This window comes from Rhipicephalus microplus, chromosome 6, assembly GCF_043290135.1.
Source record: "Rhipicephalus microplus isolate Deutch F79 chromosome 6, USDA_Rmic, whole genome shotgun sequence".
NCBI lineage: Eukaryota > Metazoa > Arthropoda > Arachnida > Ixodida > Ixodidae > Rhipicephalus > Rhipicephalus microplus.
The window spans coordinates 79,306,070-79,325,348 of record NC_134705.1 but is presented as its reverse complement, the minus strand read 5'-3'; the positions used below and the strand labels follow the sequence as shown (position 1 = coordinate 79,325,348).

Below are 19,279 nucleotides of genomic sequence, written 5' to 3'. Positions count from 1 at the left end.
TATCTCATGTTACGTACAAGTTTTCAGAAATAACGTAGCTTAGTAACAGAGGAGCAAGCAAAATTGAACTCAAAGGCCCAAGCCAGGAGCACACTACTACTCGCTCACTAAATTTATATTGCGCGTCTCACTTGGAATGACTCACTGTAAAGTTAAGGTTCTTCAACCGAACTCACTCGGGCAGAGATTAACTAAAACGTTTCTTTCGGTTAGACTCACTCACACTCCAACTCACAAAATTATGACTAACTCAGACTGACCCAGACTGGTGGCTCAATACGAGTCTCAGTGAGTTTGAAAGAGTCGGCTAAAAAGTCTGGTAGAGCGGAATTAGGTTTTTCAGCTATGCTGTAAATGCTTTTTCTACATCAACATCTAACGTTAGCTTTGCTTTTATTGACGTATCTTGCTAAAATACCTTGAAATGCGAGTCAGAAGTGATTATTCGGAAGATATGAAGAACTTCTCGACACATTTTTTAAGAATTTTCCGTGTAAGAGATGGCCATGGGGAGGTTAAGGCACACCCACCCCCGTCTATGCAGTTCCCATATCTGATCGATAGATATTGAGATGTTGTATAGACGATACTGCTTCGCAATATGTGCGAGAAGACATGAGCATAAACGTGAATTCATATCAGGCTGATAGCAGTACTGAAGAGAAATAGATAAGACCGTCGGTCGGCATTAAAAGCTGAACTCGTTCAGCCTCACTCAAGGATTATATCTTCTGCTTAGCACTCATTCGGAATCAGACTGGCCCAAATTTTTCCGAACCACATTCACTAAGACCGAAGCTCACCAATACTCGCTCCGGCACACACTCAAGGCTCGGTCTCCATCTGGCTAAGTCGGATTGAGCACACTCATGAGTGAGTCCCACCGACCTATGCACACAGGGTACCTCATGCCTGCGCCTGAGACGACTGGAAAATGAAAGTCATACCACGTGGCTAGATTACTGTGCACTTTATAACGACTTCCAACGTTCACAAAAATTACCACTGACCGGCCTCCTTGACATGGTGCCGCTTGGACGTGAGACGGTTGCGGGACAGTGCTCCTAAAGGTGAACTACAAGCGGCTTGAACGACACGCAAGCCGAACTTGGAATTTCGCGGTGCAGTCGTCTCTCCTCGTAGAACCCTTTGAACTTACCCGACCGACTGGCTACCTATGAAAGGCCTTCTTACATTCAAGAGCTTAAAATGGTGGTTATCTCTGTACATCTCTGTTCGTCGGCGTGCCACGGACAATATGCTAAGCGACTGAGAACCATCTGCGGATGCATTTCCCACGTTCTCCGTGGTGCCTAATATCACTGTTTCCACAAGTCGTGGTCTGTTTGGCGCCACATATCACTGCAACGGTCTACATAGTTGATTTCCACGTGGGAGTCAAATTTCTTCATGCTGTGCTGTGTCGTGCGCGGTGTGCAGCTTTTTCTCCCTCGCCATGGGCGGAATTAGACGTGCCTCTTTTCTTTTCATTGGATGGGAGGAGGTGGCGTTTAACCTTCTCCTTATGGGGGTGAAGGTGAATATGGCAAAATTTATGGGGCTGTGCTGGCCTCCATCGTTTTTTCCTGCAGGAAATCATGGAAAAGCCAGGACATTGAATGGGAGTGCCGAGGCGCTTCTGACAAGCTAGCTCCGAGAAGCTCACAGAAGCTCGAGTGCTTCCATGATGCTAGCACCATCATGTAGCAACAAGCTACCTGTAAATAATGCAAATAAAAGTTACTGTTAGCAGCTCCCGGCTCCTATACTCGACATCTCCCCGAGACTCTGGCTGGCTCCGGTCCTCAGGGCAGACCCCCAAACACATCAAATGGATGGCAGCGGTGTGATGCGGCTGACAATCGGAACACATCAACTAGTTGGAAGTGACGGGATGACCCATGCTTGACTCGATCCTCAACAATATGGTGAGCGCTTGACATTTTTATTTACTTTGGACATGTTTTAGCCTCTGAAGTTTTCTAAAAGTGTGTGTAATCTTCTGTGGGTATAGGATTCGTTGTACCGCTACCATACGTCACAGCTATTCACCAAATTCTAGCTTTCACGTTCAAAACAGGCAGTATTTTTACCGTGCGTGTGGGCTTCGCTTGTTCGCTAAATCACAGCGGGTAAGGAAGTCCTCAGTCGTGAAGACCATGGAGCTTGTAAAGAAGCAAGAGAGACCAGACCTCTTACTTCTGTGTAAAGAGCTGGGAATTATGGCAGGGAGAAATGAGAGAGAGTCGCAGCTGATTTCGGCTATTTAGTAGTGCGGGTCAGAGGAGGAAGAAATACAGGAATGTTGGGAGAAAGTTGAAAAACAGAAAAAAGACGCCGAAAGAAAGCAAAGATGGGCTGAGGAAGACGGAATAAATGAGCAAAGACGATTGGCTTTAGGAATTCATCAGGCCTCAAGTAACCCAGTTAACGGTTTAGTACTCTTCGGTATGAAAGTGAAATACAGTCCTGCCAAGTTTGCAGCTACAGTGAGCCACTCAGAAGGGAACAAACATTAGTTGTGTAAGGCTAAACCGGTAGTATGCCACTGCTGCAATGAGCCAGGCCACGTAGCGATCGCCTGCCGTAGGCCTAAGAGTACGCTATTTTTGGTGGACAGCAGCGACAGTATTCAGGAGCAAATAAAACCCCACATTCAGGAGTCAAACCTGGAGAAATTGTTGCGTAGCGTACCACGAGAGTCAGCCGCAACGTATGATAGTGTAGATCTCTACTCGTGTGAAAATGAGGTTACCACAGGGGAACGCGTCTGTGCGTGGCGAATAGTTGAAAATTAAAGTGTGTATTTGCCGTTAGCCCGCGATGAAAAAGAGAGACCACTCAGACTGCTCGCCACAGAAACTGTGATGTCCGAAAACCTGCCCGAGCGTTATCCCTCTCAGAATGACGCAGATATGCTCTTGAAATGTCTTTGTTTTGGTGACAAATTAGCGACACCTCTGACGCGTCCGATGGCCTGCGAGTCTGCTCATGAGATTCCGGAAGCAGACAGCGCTAATGAAGTACACTGTAAAAGTCCAGGTGATGAGGCGCTTAGGTTATTCCGAGAGGAAGAGGTGCTTAACACACCGTGAGGTGATGAAGCGCTTCGATTAGGGAGAGGGGTTAACTCTCATCAAAGAGACATCTGAAGGCGAGCCGCCTGGTTTAGCAAGTGTCTATTGCAGCATTCTTTTAAATGAGCAGACAGCTAAAAATAACAGCAAGCATATACCAGTTGAGCCACCTGGAGTTTTGAGTAGGGTACTTTCCAGTATTATTGCCGAGTCGGTGATCATTTCCTGCCGCCCCGAAAGAAAAAGGCACCGGCGAAAACGTAGAGAGAACACGAAAGGTCAAAACTGTCTCGAGTAGAGGCCAGAAATCCCGAGAAAGTGCGCTGGAAGTCAAAAGTTTAGGCTCCGGTAGAAACATTGGCCTCGAATCAGCATTATACACTGCAAATGTCGTCGAAAGACGATAGTCTTGCGTCTCGAGAGAGCGAATAATACGTTTATTTGATGTTCTGCGCAAGAAAATTGGTGAATGGTATTCTGGAGGCGCTGCGTTAGAGTGCCTAGAGCATGTAGCGGAGGCGAACGAACGCATCGAGGCACGTTAGACACGAGCGCCTTCTGGGAGTTATCTTCGAAAACGAAGGCATGCGCGCCCGCGGAGAAAGATGCGCACCTGTATCGGAGGTGATAAGGCTGGTGCACACCGACTAGCAGTGGTCGTGCGACCATTTGCGACTGCTCGCCACAGTCGCGAACGGTCGCAAAGGGTCGCAAAGCCACTGCTTTGGCTAGTCGATTCCTGACCAATTTTTCAGTCGCGCGACTGCAGACGCAAAGCTGCTGAACCAATCAGCGATGCTCATTTTTTTGTTTTTTTTTTGTATTTTCATTGCACTGGCTTCCTGCCGCCATAAACAAACAATAGCGTTCCTCAGGGTCTGTGGCACCATGGCCACCACGGAATACTTGGCTTGGAGATTGCGGGGCGCAGCAGCTCGAGCAAAGTTTCGAATTTACGTGGCGGCATTCGCAAGAAGCTAAACACCGTCAAAGTAAAGAGAAAATAAATTGTGCAGTATCTTTTCCTCGTATTCAGAGTCGTTTTTGACATCAACTTGACTTGTCACTGCCTTCAGTGCAGTGCGTTTGGAACGTGTTTGTGCTTCATGCCTTGGCAACGACTTAAAACGCCACGTTCGAGACGCTTTTGTGCTGTATTTGAGGCTGTGGCAAGCCAATATAAATTCAAAAGCGTTTCTGAATAGGTACGACTCTCGGAATAAAGCCTCATCGCCTCATCGTCTCAGGTCAGCTCGACAGGTAGGCGGCTTGCACGGCTGGCCAACTCTCGCGATCTAAGGGACGGTCTCACCCACCACCGGCTTTTTTTTTTCTTTGGAGGCATCTGATTGATTTGTGGCGTTTAACGTCCCAAGACCATCATATGATTATGAGAGACGCCGTGGTGGAGGGCTCCAGAAATTTCGACCACCTGGGGTTCTTTAACGTGCATCCAAATCTGAGTACACGGGCCTACACCGTTTTCGCCTCCATCGGAAATGCAGCCGCCACAGCTGGGCTTTGATCCCGCGTCTTTGGAGGCATCTGTGCTGCCAGCAGTGACACCATTGCAATCTCTTATTCTTCGCTTGAATCTAACTCCTTGACGCTGTTGGGAACGCTGTGCGAGAACGGACGAAAACATTGAATGTGGCGCGCTCGGTTCGCTCCGCTCACTCAGCTGGCGGCGATCAGCTGATCGGCGCGGTCTCGGGAGTTCTCGCTGATCACGAGATCCGGACGTGATTCTCAGGTTTCGCGACTTACGGTCGCTCACATGCAGCCCTGCCAGTGTGAACATCAGTTGCTTTCTGGTCGCCAGTGGCGAATGGTCACGTGACCGCTGCTAGTCGGCGGTGTGCACCAGCCTATAAGGTGTAGAACGCAAAGCGACGGGCAAGTGCCACCACCGTGTCGTTGTCGCAAATCGTTGAAAACACTTACCTTTTTGAGCATAGCGTCGCACTGTCAGCGCACCTAGATAAACGCTACAGTCCTTAAGGTTACTTGTGTGTGCCTCTTATAGTATAACTGCACATACAAAACATCTACATGCTATTATGGCCCCTTAGATATACGCAATAATTGCTTTTTATTGACAATTGCACAACTATGAACGCTGAATCTTGAGTAATATTGGTGGGCGCTGCGGATGGGGTCGGCCGTTTGGTGCGATTTGTAATATCGTTAAGGGCGGACAAACAAACAAACGTACAGACAGACAGGCACACCAAATTTTTTTTGTCGAAGGTCCCCAAGAAAGACTATCGTCTTTAAAAGCGAGAATCGGCATGAAGATTGTCAATAATGCGAAAGAACTGAGACGCCGAAGTAGTCGCCTAGTTTGATCATCTTTTGTGAAGGCTAAACGGTTTAGCAAAGTAAGGTGAAGCGTACGCGACTGTCGACAATGGTCCTCCCCCACGTTTGCGAAAAGGTGACCGCTGTTCTGAGAGACCCACAACGAGGAAGCTTAAGCGTCCGGGTGCCTCTTTGTGGGTGTTTGTGGGCCACGGAACAAAGGTCACTGCCACTGAGTACTTTGGAGAGGCTGGCTTTTTTAAGACGATAATCTTTCTTGCGGACCTTAAACGCAAAACTTTTGGTGTCTGTCTGTCTGTCTGTCTGTCTGTCTGTCTGTCTGTCTGTCTGTCTGTTTGTCTGTCTGTCTGTCTGTACATTTGTCTGTTTATCTATCTTTAGCAGTTCCGGGTATTCTAAACAGCACCACCCGATGCCACAAACGGCTCACCTCATCCGCAGCGCCCACCAATGTCGCTCAAGATTCAGCGTTCATACTTGTGCGATTGTCAATTAAAAAGCAATTACTGTGCATATCTGAGGCACCTTAACAACACGCATATGTTCTACATGTGCGTCTTCTACTAGAAAAGGCATACATAAGTAATTCTAATGATCGTACCATTTAACACGCTGCGCTGACCAAGCAACGCTTGCACGAAACGGGGAGTGTTTCCAGCGCTTTGCTAAGACGACACGGGGGTGGCATTTTTTGAAAGTTTTATTTTCCTCCTCATCACAGCTACAGACATTCAGATATTTGCTAAACTGCGCTTTTGCTTACATTAAGCAAAACCTAGCACCCGAGTAGGGGGTTTTGCGCTGATTTCAACAGAGATGTAGGCTGAAGGTAAAAGCCTCTGTTTAAATCTTCTGTTTTGCAGTATAATATAGGTTCTCGTTTCTCTGTTTTTTTTTATGTTTTACGTGCAAGTTGATTTCAGCAGAGGTGTAAGCTTACTGAAGGCCCCCGTATAATTTCCTGTGATTTACAGTATACTTGTCTGTACGGACATCAGTGTAGAGTAGGTTGTTGCTTCTCTGTTTTATGCGCAAGTTGAGTTAACAGAGAAGGCTGACTAAAAGCCTTGGTATAAACCTTTTGTTTTTGCACTATACTTGCTGGTATGCGCATTATAGTAGAGTAGGTTTTTTATTTATATGTTTGCTTTGTGTTATACGCGTGAGTTTGAGTTTGTGTTTTACTTATGCAGTAACAGGTGTGATTCTTTAACTACCCCCTTTCGTTTTTGTGTCGCTCATAGAGCCTGCGTGCCTTAAAGGCTGCGAATCTCTCTGGGAAATGATACAAAATGTTAGGCTGTTAATTTACTTCGCACGTATTCGGTCTTAGTTTCTTGGCTTAATTAGCTGATCCGCGATTTTTACGAGTGAGTGCACCAATTGTAAAGTTTGAGAGACTTCATCAGAAAATGTGACTTGGCATTTCACGAGGTCAGTTGAGTGCTCACTGTTTGTTGTGCCTCGGGTGTTGGGTGGCTCGTTTCTGGCGTTTGCTAGCCATCAGGTCCAGAGATTGCTGCAGCCTACGTCAACGTCTACAAGAAAGCTTATCTACGGCCTCTGCCGAGTGCTGTGGTGCTGCAACCCCTTCGAGACCTTCTGTGGTGGTGGACAGGCTGTTATTATCGGCCTCCCTGACATGGCACCACTTGGACGTGAGAAGGTTACAGAACCGCGCTCCCAGAGGTTAACCACAAGCGACTAGAACGACACGCAAGCCATACTTGGAATTTCGCGGCGCAACCGTCTCCTCTCGTAGAACCATTGGAACTTACCCGACTGACTGGTGACCTACGAAAGGCTGTTTATAGTCAAGAGCTTAAAAACGGTGGTTATATCTGTACGTCTCTGTTCATCAGAGTGCCGCGGACAATAATCCAAGCGACTGAGAACCGTCGGCGGATGCATTTCCCACGTTCTCCGTGGTGCCTAATAACGCTGTTTCCACAAGTCGTGCTCTGCCTGGCACCACATACTCATCACTGCAATGGTCTGCACAGTTAATTTTCACGTGTGACTCAAACGTCTTCGTGCTGTGCTGTGTCGTGCACGGTGTGCAGTGTTTTCTGCCTCGTCATGGGCTGAATTTGGCGTGCCTCTTCCCCCTTGCATGGGTTCGGAAGGAGGCGACGTTTCACCTTCCCCTTTCAGGGGCGGAGGTGAAGATGGCAAAATTTATTGGACTGTCCTAGCCTCTATTGTTTTTTTTTTCCTGCAGGGAATCGTGGAAAGGCCAGGACATAAAATGCGATTGCCGAGGCGCTCTCGACAAGCTAGCTCCGAAAACCTCACAGAATCTCGAGGGATTCCATGATTCTAACGCCATCATGTAAGCAACACGCTACCTGTAAATATAGAAAATAAAAGTTACTGTTAGGAGCTCCTGGCTCCTCGCCTCGAAATCTCCCCGAGACTCTGGCTGGCTCCGGTCCTCAGGGCAGACCCCCGAATACATCACCACTAACTCCCTTGCGCCAATTAAGCTTCACTAATTAGCTTCAGCAAATTTATCGACGTGTTAGTTATTTTGCTCTGTCCACATAATTCCCGCACACTCATTTCTCTTCCCTTGCTCCGGAGCACAGTTCTTATCTTCACCGTTATCAGCTCTGTTTCACGCTATCGCTAACATATTCACGTGGAATGAAATATGATAATTTGCATGCCCGCTGTACTGTCGTGAAGCGAAAGGCGTTTCCTTGCATGTTCAAGCTTTCGGCAGCTTCTTTCACTGAATCCTCTTTTCAGCAGCATAAATGAAAAAGTAAATTTACACACTTGTCTATTTCATAGAATGGCAGAAGCAATGAAACATATTCCGAGTAATGTTCAAAATGAAATATTCAGCAAATTCATTAGCTGTGCGACAACGAATGACTGTGAATTTTTCCTTACCGTCCGCATCTAACTTCATGGCGACCGAACTCCACGCGTTCGACCGTTTCACACTCTGTCCGTCTTTTAAGTACAGCCTCATTGAACTCACCTGCTTGCGTGCAGTGCCCCGCCGCGGTGGTCTAGTGGCTAAGGTACTTGGCTGCTAACCCGCAGGTCGCGGGATCAAATCCCGGCTGCGGCAGCTGCATTTCCGATGGAGGCGGAAACGTTGTAAGCCCGTGTGCTCAGATTTGGGTGCACGTTAAAGAAACCCAGGTGGTCGAAATTCCCGGAGCCCTCCACTACGGCGTCTCTCATAATCATATGGTGGTTTTGGGACGTTAGACCCCACATATCAATCAATCAATCAATGCTTGCGTGCAGAAGCGTGACGTTACGTTCGAGCTAATACGGTATCCACGCTTTACTACGTTATAATAAATGTGTGACGGGTGCGGCCTGTGAGCAACAAGTACGACAATGGCACGCAAAAAGTACGACAGTGAACGTTTTCCGGTAGTTGCACATGCTAAGAACGCAAGCGGCGCCGTCTGTTACGAACTACAGCCTCTACAACCCGCGAGACAGAAGACTAGTTGCATATGGGTTTGCACGGCATCTACACTCTCGTATTTATTTCCGCGTCGTGTTGTTGCTCCACATGCTGAAACATCTCCTGCACGACGACAGCATGCAGATGGCACGACCATGAACCACCTGAATCGAATGCCCCACTGTTCAAGCGAGGTGCAGTTTATATCGCCAAACCAGCTGATGAATCAATGACCGTTTGGAACATGCCCTTCCGGAAAGAAACAGAACAGGGTCATTTTGGCTTTTATTAAAATCAGTTTACCTCATAAAGCCACATTGTCAAAAACATTGCCGGTGAATGTCTACGTATCCTGTTTTTTTATATATCAAAACACACGTCATAACTCATAAGCAGACATTCTTAAGCTTCTCGATCACTGTTTAAGCGCATTAGAATAGCAACACAGTATAAAGCAGGTATGAACGATTATCTATATTTTTTATGCAACCTGTTCTTATGGGGAGATTCACGGCACAAGGCATAATGCTCATGGTAGTCAACCGTTAAATGTTTGTCAGCTTTTCAACTTATTCAGCCAGACCAAGTATTTGCGAATCCAGTGCGGCTTGGTTGGTTTACAACGCGCAAATGTTTTTTTTTTTGAACAATGCAATTATGTCTGTTGTATACTATTGTCCTACACCACTTCACGAACCAGGGTTGTGATATTGTGCTTTACCTTTGCGTCAATGCCCCCGACAGCACGGCGGATCATCAATGGGGTATCGTACTGTCCGTTCGGGTCAAGCAAGTCTGTACGCGCTGAGATGGCGAGCACTGGATTTTCTGGCGGGGTGCAATTGCAGCGCGACAGCGGGTCGTTCTTGTAATCGTTGTACCTGCGAAAACATCACATCACGTACCACCTTTCATTTGACGCTCATTAGTGCTATCAATCAATAGGCTGTTCAAGTTCATCAAGACACCATGAATGGCCTTGCTATCATCGCCGCTACGGCTTCGTTTACAGCACTAACAGCTTGGGCGAGCTGTTAACCCCTGACATTCAGAGTATTTAGCGCAATCCAAGCATAGTACACGGAAACAAAGGCAGGGTTAAAAGGGAGAACCACACATACTCGTCCTAACCACTCCTTGACAACCATTATTAAATGCGAAGCATTTCTTAGCGAACTTCGGCTACCCTGCGCGTATCTATCTATCTGTTGATCTATCTGTCTGTCTGTCTGTCTGTCTGTCTGTCTGTCTGTCTGTCTGTCTGTCTGTCTGTCTGTCTGTCTGTCTGTTTGTCTGTCTGCCTGTCTGTCTTCTGGCTGTCTGTCTTTCTGTCTGTCTGTCTGTCTGTCTGTCTGTCTGTCTGTCTGTCTGTCTGTCTGTCTGTCTGTCTGTCTGTCTAGCCGCCAACTACTTTTAGTGCTTACGACCATTTCAAAAGTGGTATCGATAGCAAAACTAATATGGAACAACAAGACTGTAGCACGAGCACATGTGACAAGTCATAACAAGAAAATTTTGAGATGTATGCCACGAATGTTATGATTTACACATCATCGCCTTGCTGCTTTGTGGTAGTGACGTTCACATTAGTTATTTCAAAACTGCTATGGTATGACATAACAGCCTAGCAAACGTAGGTGACAGACCCTAACGTAGGAATCGTTACATGCATGTCATGTTAGTCGTGAGTCGTGACTACACGCCACGCTCATTGTGCGCTCACGGTCGTTTCGCTAGCTTCGAAATTACCAAATTTGGTATTACGTCATGTGAATGGATGGCGAAGGTATATGACTGGTGCGAACATCATAATCATCAGGTGAGTGTCATGTAAGAACATGACTACGTGCCTCGCTCACGATGCGCTCACGGCCGTTTAGCTAGCTTCAAATATACCAGATTTCATAATACGTGACGCGAACGGATGACGAAGGTGAATCATAACAAGCATGTCATGCGAAGTATGACTAAATGCTACGCTTATAGTGCGCTAGCGTCGTTTTCACATATATCAAATTTAGAGTTACGTGACATCAATGGATGACGAAAGTATATGACTGGCGCCAAAGTGATAAATATGACATGCGTGTAATGTTAAACATGGCTACATGCTACGCTCATAGCGTGCTCGTGGCTATTTCACTATCTCCACATATACCGAATTTGTTATCAGGTGACGTAAATGGACGACGAAGGTAAATGACATGTACAAGCATAGTAATCATGATGTGCGTGCCATGTAAAACATGACCGCATGCGGCCCTCATAGCGCGCTCGCGGCCGTTTCGCTAGCTCCACATATACCATAGAAAAAGAAAAGCTGAAGAGAGACCCTCGCAATGCGCGCTGCACAGCGAGAAGTGTGGCGAAAGTCACGTTCTTTTGCAGAGAGTTGTGGGACAATGTAGGCACCACCGGCGTCTCTTGCGCCAGCGAGAAGGAGACGCCGGGCAGCGAGTTTACAAGGCGTGCCGCCGGGCACGACGGCGCCTCCCTCTCGCTGGCACCTGTTGCGCATGCGCGAGCCACCATAGCATGCCTATCATGGAGGAAGGAATGCGGCCCACAATTGAGAAGGAGTCCTCCACTCTTCCCTGCTTCCGGCTGCACAAAATGCGATGTAGCGGCCTCTCCTCAGTTTACTTCTTCCTCCATGACATATAACAAACTTGGTATCACGTGACATGAATAGACGACGAAGGTAAATGACACGTCCAAACATGATAATCATGACGTGTAATATAAAACATGACTACATGCTACACTGATAGCGTGCTCGTGGCCACTCCACTAGCTCCAAATATACTAAATTTGCTAAGAAGTAGCCTGAATAGACGACCAAAGTAAATGACACGTTAAAATATGATAATCATGACATGGAAGTCATGTGCGGCATTTACGTTCCATTTCGTAATGTACTGCTGATTTTTTAAAAGAGATATAAACCTTCCTTATACGTGCTTCGCACGTCATCTATTCCAACTGTAGGTGGGATCTGCCACTTTTTTTTCACGTTACAATGAGTTTCTCCTAACACACTGAACGTCTTCACTTCTCCAGTCACATAAGTATTTTCACAAAATCGACTATGTGTGCGCGAGCTATTACAGACAGTAAACCTCGCATTACCTTTAGAGTGATATCAACATGAGCAGCTTTTATGGATACCATTGGTTTAGTTCGCATGAACGACATCGTGTGGCCTATCAACCTCAAAGAATTCAAAGGTCCCGCACTGACGCAGCACTAATTAAAAGAGCATAAAAAGAAATGGTGCACTCATCCTAAGACTGTCGCTCCACCTCAGTGCAGGGAAAAGAGTGCGTGTGTCAGCGTCATTTCGACGGCAATGAGTGGCAATTAATTGACCGTTTTTCCAGACATACCGTGCCAGACAGCTCGCAGCATTCCGCGCGAAATGTCTGGCCGTCACAGACAAACTCGTGGTGTATCAAGACTAATGTCATTTTTTTATTTCTTTGTTTGCTTGTGTTTAGTTTCGGCGCTGCTTGATCGCTGGGAATTTGCAGAAGCGTGCTCTTTTCAGAGCTTTTTATTGAACTACCTTGAACAATTATGTTTGGGTACGATTCGGATATTTTGTATATAGTAACACCTTGCCGCAGTGGTCTAGTGGCTAAACTATACTCGGCTGTTGACGCGAAGGTCAGGGTCAGCAGCCGACCCGTATGTCACAAAAACTGTTAGTCTTCCTGGGCGGACTCCATGCCAAGAAGTAGTTGGAGTTGCTCTCTCCAGTTTAACCTTCACCTAGTTGGAGAACGATGGCCTGAATATAATTACTTTCAGACGTGTGAAGTCTGAACTTTGCTCTATGGTCCATTACGTGCCTGAGATTGTTCTTACAGTGTTCAGCTGTAACGTTGCTGATCTTGTCTTTTAGCGTATTTTCCACCGTGTATAGCTTAAAGTCTCTGCAGACCCGTAAATTACGGAGGTGAGAGGGGGGGGGGGGGGGTCGGAGGGTCCTGACCCCACCCCATGTGTTTAAGCTGGGAGAGAGGGGCGCACTGCCTACAAGTGACCCCGCTTTCCAAAGAGCAGTGAAATGATGCAGCTGCTTTATGACTTAAAATGCACTGTAGACCAAAACTCGGTGCTTCCAGCGTAAAAAATGATCCGAGACTGAATGGCAGACAGAGTGTTTCAACAGGCTATATTTTCGAGGTTAAAGCAATATATACGTGTCTTCTACCAGAAAAAAAAGAAATAATTCAACAAACACAGCATGCGAAATAAATGTAGAATAACAAAGAAGCCCTAGAAATGTTCAAGCATTACAAAAGTGCATGAGTGCAGTTTTTCCTGTGAACATCACAGTTTAGCCAAACATGAATTTGCGAAAACTTGGCTGCACTGAATTTCTGCTTTTCGTAAAAGCTTTTGGTTTGCGTAATGGCTAATGTTTTCACGTAAACGTTCTTTTGCAGCTATGGATTGTCGAAAATACGCGACCTATAGGTCAGGGTGCTAGCTGATAACAATAATTCGTCAGTGTTAAGAAGCGTTGAATACTGAGGCAATTCACATTAACGAATATTTTTGTTCCTGGGCTAGTCGTAAGCCCACGATAGTTTACTCGCATAGTGAGAACGAGTATTGCTCAGTAATCCAGAACAGGAATATTTCCTCCGCCACTGAATAACGATTTTTCGGTCGCTATCTACGACGACGACACCAGAATACTGCGAAACGAACTGTTTAACGCTATCTTGTTCAAGCATGAAAGCCATGGCGCAGTGCGAAATACCTTCAAATGCCAAGGGAAGGCATTTGAATGCGGAGAAATCACGAATTTAAGTGGTGCGCCTACATGAATAGATTACAGCGTTACGATGTATCCGCCTCACGCAGTGTCAGGAATAGAGCAGCATAACATTTTACAGGTGCTTCGTCTTGAGTTAACGAAAACCGATTCGTCACAAACTACTTTACTGCAGTGTACCTGATATGCTATAAATATTTTTATCACGAAGTATACGCACGTTTCTTCAGATATTTCGCGACTAAAACACGTGCAAGGGTTGCGATTATGCAGACACCTCACCACAAAGAAGAGGTGCGAAGGCGGATGAATATAGCCATTCATGTAAGGTGCTACATAAAGCATATATTGAAATATATAAAGTAACCGCGAAAATGCACAATGCCTCCCTGTCTCCGCGTTTTAGAATGGTGCGTATTTCACAAACAATAGGAAGTCAGCGCGACTTAGGCAATGGTATTAGAACACGTAAGATACATGAGCCCTGCGCGATCCTCTCTCTCTCTCTCTCTCTCTCTATATATATATATATATATATATATATATATATATATATATATATATATAATGAGATCTAACAGACAGTAATGCCAAGGAATGTACAGGGGAAGTTATTAAAACCAATTGAATGTAAATAGGAAGAAAGAAAAGTGGATGAAAAAACTTTTTCATCCACTTTTCTTTCTTCTTATTTACATTCAATTGGTTTTAATAACTTCCCCTGTACAGTCCTTGGCATTACTGTCGGTTAGATCTCATTATAAGGTGTTAAAACACGGAAAAACGAGCCCTTAGGTATACACTTCTGTCCCTTATTTCATTGAACGAGGGTCTCATAATGGCAGACTTGGTGTGTTTAGGTTGTATAAGAGGGACAATTATTCAGCTGCCCGCTCATAATAAGTTCACGTGCTACGTGACGCTAAACATGCGCATAAGAGTGTTTTCACACTCGTCGTTTGGATTATAGATGGCGCTGACTGTCACTCCTACTTCTAAATTCACATATAAACCCAAAAAAGTGGATGAAGGGAAGGCCGCTGTGGTAGCTCAGTGGTTAGAGCATCGCACGCGGCATTCGAAGGTCGTAGGTTCGATTCCTGTTCACGGCTGGTTATTTTTTTCATCCACTTTTCTTTTTTCTTATTTACATTCCATTGGTTCTAATAACTTCCCCTGTCCACTTCTTGGCATTACTGTCTGTTAGATCTCATTAATATTGTGTTAAAACACGAAAAACGAACCCTTAGGTATACACTTCTTTCCCTTATTTCATTGATCGAGGGTCTCGTAATGGCCGACTTGGTGTGTTTAGGTTGTATAAGAGGGACAATTATTCAGCTGCCCGCTCATAATAAGTTCACGTGCTACGTTACGCCAAACATGCGCATAAGAGTGTTTTCACACTCGTCGTTTGGCCCATAGATGGCGCTGGCTGTCACTCCTCCTTCTAAATTCACATATAAACCCAAAAAATGTGGATGGAGGGAAGGCCGCTTTGGTAGCTCAGTGGTTAGAGCATCGAACGCGTTATTCGAAGGTGGTAGATTCGATTCCTGTTCACGGCTGGTTATTTTTTCATCCACTTTTCTTTCTTCTTATTTACAATCAATTGGTTTTAATAACTTCCCCTGTACATTTCTTGGCATTACTGTCTGTTAGATCTCATTATATTGTGTTAAAACACGGAAAAACGAGCTCTTATGTATACACTTCTTTCCCCTATATATATATATATATATATATATATATATATATATATATATATATATATATATATATATATATATATATATATATATATATATATATTTGAGCAAGTCTTTAGACAGCGCCTTGCACTTACCTCAAGTACGTCAGAACAGAATCCACGTCCGTCAGATTGTCGTTGTCTCGCTGGAACATTCTAGCACGTGGGCATTTGTCGTATGTGTACAAGTCACCGTATTTCTTGACAGTCTCTGGTTGCGCGGTCATTTCGAATGTCTCTGGAAAGAATCTTTTAAAAACAAAAACTAAGCCGTCACTATTGCTTTACTTGAGTATGAAAGTACTTCCCACATTTCAAAACATGTCGAAACATTAATTTTTCATTTCATCGTTGTTTATTAAGACAAAATAACATTTCCTAGGTTGAAGGGACACATTACCTCAGCCTGACTTTAGTCCCTACACCCATACATTCGCTGAGATGCAGTGGAAACGAAATATACATATTTCCTTTTTTTTTTAAGAAGGGACACAAAAATGAAATTCAATAAGTATAACGGATGTCAAAACACGTACTTTAAAATGACACGTTAAAATCAACAACTTGCTTATAGCAAGATAAATAAATATGCAAAAAAGTGAAACCTAGAGAACTTTTAGTTGAAAGAATAAGTACTATATGGAAATATACATTTGAAAAAAAGACAACCTAGCGAGTTTTACACAGATATACAAAAGCAGAAAGAACCCTAAAAGGAATATTAATAATAAATAGTATGATTAGGGTACGACATGTAAAAATACATCTGCACTTTCTGTCTTCACACTGCTTTTCACATTACATTGTACCATAGTCTTTTAATACTTTCTCAAACGTATTGAAGGACTATGATTGTACTAAACGTTAACGAGCATAGCTATTGTTCTGTAGTAAATAAGGTATTTGATATTATAAGGTTTGCTTACCATAAGTTGACCTGAATAAAGGAAGTCGAAAACTGTCATAGCGTAAACCACATTTTAACACAATTTTAACGAGGTCTACATTTTGAGTACGTGCCCAGCCAGAATGCAAATTAAGCTAAGGCCTCGGTACAACTGGTTCGCGGCACGTACATAGGCATATGAAAATTCGCCGAAGCGAGCCTTCCCCCACCTCACCCCAAGCTTTGCCGGGCGCAGGCCACCACCCGGCGTCTATTGCAAACCAACACGTATCCCTCACCAGGCCACCTCCACCTCACATTCCCGGACCTTTACACTACTCCCAACTGCCGGTACTGTGGCACTCACCCGGCTGCACTTCCGCATATGCTGTGGGAGTTTCCGGCACGTTACACACACAGTAGCACCACGACCTCTCGTCGAGGGTGCGTGAGGCTCTGCGGAGCTCTGCCCTACATGACCAAACAAGAATGACACAGCGTACCCGTAAGGCAGCGTCGAGGCAAGGCCACTGACGTTACCTCGTGGGACGGGTAGGCCCGGCCGCCTTAACTTGCTGTTTTTTTTACTAATAATGTTCATGCCTAATTCTCGGCCCTAAGCCTCACTAGGCTTAAAACAGTGATACCGGAAAATTCTGAAAACTAGTCTGGTTGTTTCTAGGTAGTTCGTGACCTTCGCTGGATTAATGCAGGTCGTTTCTACGTTTCTTCTAAATTATGGCTATTCTTTAGCTAGGTATACTGCTAGCCCCGCCGCGGTGGTCTAGTGGCTAAGGCACTCGGCTGCTGACCCGCAGGGCGCGGGTTCAAATCCCGGCGGCGGCGGCTGCATTTCCGATGGAGGCGGAAGTGTTGTAGGCCCGTGTGCTCAGATTTGGGTGCACGTTAAAGAACCCCAGGTGGTCTAAATTTCCGGAGCCCTCCACTACGGCGTCTCTCATAATCATATAGTGGTTTTGGGACGTTAAACCCCACATATCAATCAATAGGTATACTGCTAGGTTATTTCGGCGTTGGCTCTGCACTAATAGGTGTGACTTCAACCACAGACAGTCAAACGCATGGCACAGGCATTCAAACTCAAGGCATAAATCCACCCTGTAGCCAAGCGTTTGCAAGTCAGATAGATGTACGGGCCACAATCCTTCGCGACGGCTTTCCACCGCTTTCTGTGGCACACTCTAAAAAAATCGGGCATTTAGGGATTATTTCTGCTATGCAACTATAATAGTTATCTGCTTCACGTACTTTCCTTTCGTTGTCACCACTGTTTCGATAGTTCACCGTGACGAACAGCGCGCGCGTAGTTGGTGTGACATGACATTCTTGACAGGAACGTGATTGATTGATATGTGGGGCTCGACGTCTTAAAACCACCATATGATCATGAGAGGTGCTGTAGTGGAGGGCTCCGAAAATTTCGACCTCCTGGTGTTCTTTAACGTGCACCCAAATCTGAGCACATGGGCCTACAACATTTCCGCCTCCATCGGAAATGCAGCCGCTGCAGCCGGGATTCAATCCCGCGATCTGCAGGTCAGCAGCCGAGTATCTTAGCCACTAGACTACCGCGGCGGGGCCACAGGAACGTGGTCAGAGCCGGGTTTTCAAGAACAGGAACGCGAGCAAGTCAGATGACAATGATTATTGCGGGGCAGAAGTACTCCCCAAATACTCTACTATTTCTTAGAGCGCAGATACCCCTTGACAATGATAACAATTTTCTAGATTGGCTCACAAGAAACAGCTTGGGAAATAACTTTACCATTAAAACGCCTTTATTGTTTCAGGTTTTTCAAGTGTGTTGTCTCATGTCTCGTTTCAGAGCGGAATCAAAGTCCTTGTTTAACGCTTATGAATGCAGCGAGAACTCTCAGATACCAAAGTATTCTCACCTTGCTCTAGATCTGATTGGAAACGTCCACAAAACACACGTAATATTCTTGACACAAAGAGTTACTCACGCTACGTTGTAACCAGGCCAATATTTCTTTTGACGAAGACCGTGGCTTATGTCTTCATACTTCGAAAAGCCTCTGTAAATAAGAACAACGAAAAGGCTCACCGACAACGATGATGCTGCCTAACGCGAATTCTCCGGGTAGCTTCGTGTTAAGACAACGCAATCTGTGGTCGAGGCACGCTATCTAAATTATTGTGTTAAATTTTCAATAAGCCTATAACACGAGATCACCACACTATATAGTGTCCTGCTCACGAAGGTCTTGAGGGGAACGTCATGCCAGACCACATTGCTCCAGGCTTCTCCGACCAAGCGACGGCCGGCACTGTCGTTGAACCCATTTCTTATCCACGTGACATCCTTCTCCATCAAAGGGAGCAAAAACGAGAGTACAACCTTCAGCATAAAGACTTGGGTAGCCGACAAAACATAGATCGGAGACGCATACAAACCAATAGCTTTCCAAATTTGTACCACCTATGCAGAACATAGCCCACGTGATTTAAAGACACACGTCCATGGTGTTTAGACACACCGACACTCGACAACATAACAATATAGTGCACCAAGAGGCCCGCACACATCGATAACTCGCACGTTACTTCAAGCAGAGCCAAATAGCTTTGCTTCACCAGGCCAAGTGAGCCGCTCGGGCTAGCAGAGCCCTGCACTGAGGGCTCTACCACAAATATCTGCGTATACCATTTCTTTTTTTTTTGTGAATGAAGTTTCTTCCTCCTCCTCCTCCTGCTCTAAAGTTTTGGATATCTGTAGTTGTCGCGCTGTAATGTTCGTTACATATTCTCACAGGACCTCCAAGCGGTCGAGTGTTGCGCCTGTAGCGTAGCACTAGTGGCGGCCAACCGGCTAGAGAAAAAGACCAGCGCATGTTCGTAGGCTTCTAGCTGGCTTGACGCCACGGCCGTCGCTCTACTTCAGCAGCTCGCTTCCTCCTGTACGTCCCGTCTTTTCAGTTAACTTGCGAAAACGGCACGTCTACGTCGGACACCGTCACGTCGCCCACAATTGCACGCTCGCAAC

The 19,279-nt window shown here is 45.6% G+C and overlaps 1 protein-coding gene across 1 annotated transcript in view; it reads right to left on the bottom strand.

Moving 5' to 3' along the window:
• Positions 1-19,279, bottom strand: part of LOC119168591 (putative phospholipase B-like 2) — a 70,888-nt gene that overhangs the window by 810 nt on the left and 50,799 nt on the right. Inside the window, exons 8-10 of the mRNA XM_075867710.1 lie at positions 18,240-18,311; positions 15,465-15,617; positions 9,554-9,713 (exon numbers count right to left, since the gene is read on the bottom strand). Coding sequence (XP_075723825.1) covers positions 9,554-9,713; positions 15,465-15,617; positions 18,240-18,311 — 385 coding nt within the window. The remainder of the gene's footprint in view (positions 1-9,553; positions 9,714-15,464; positions 15,618-18,239; positions 18,312-19,279) is intronic.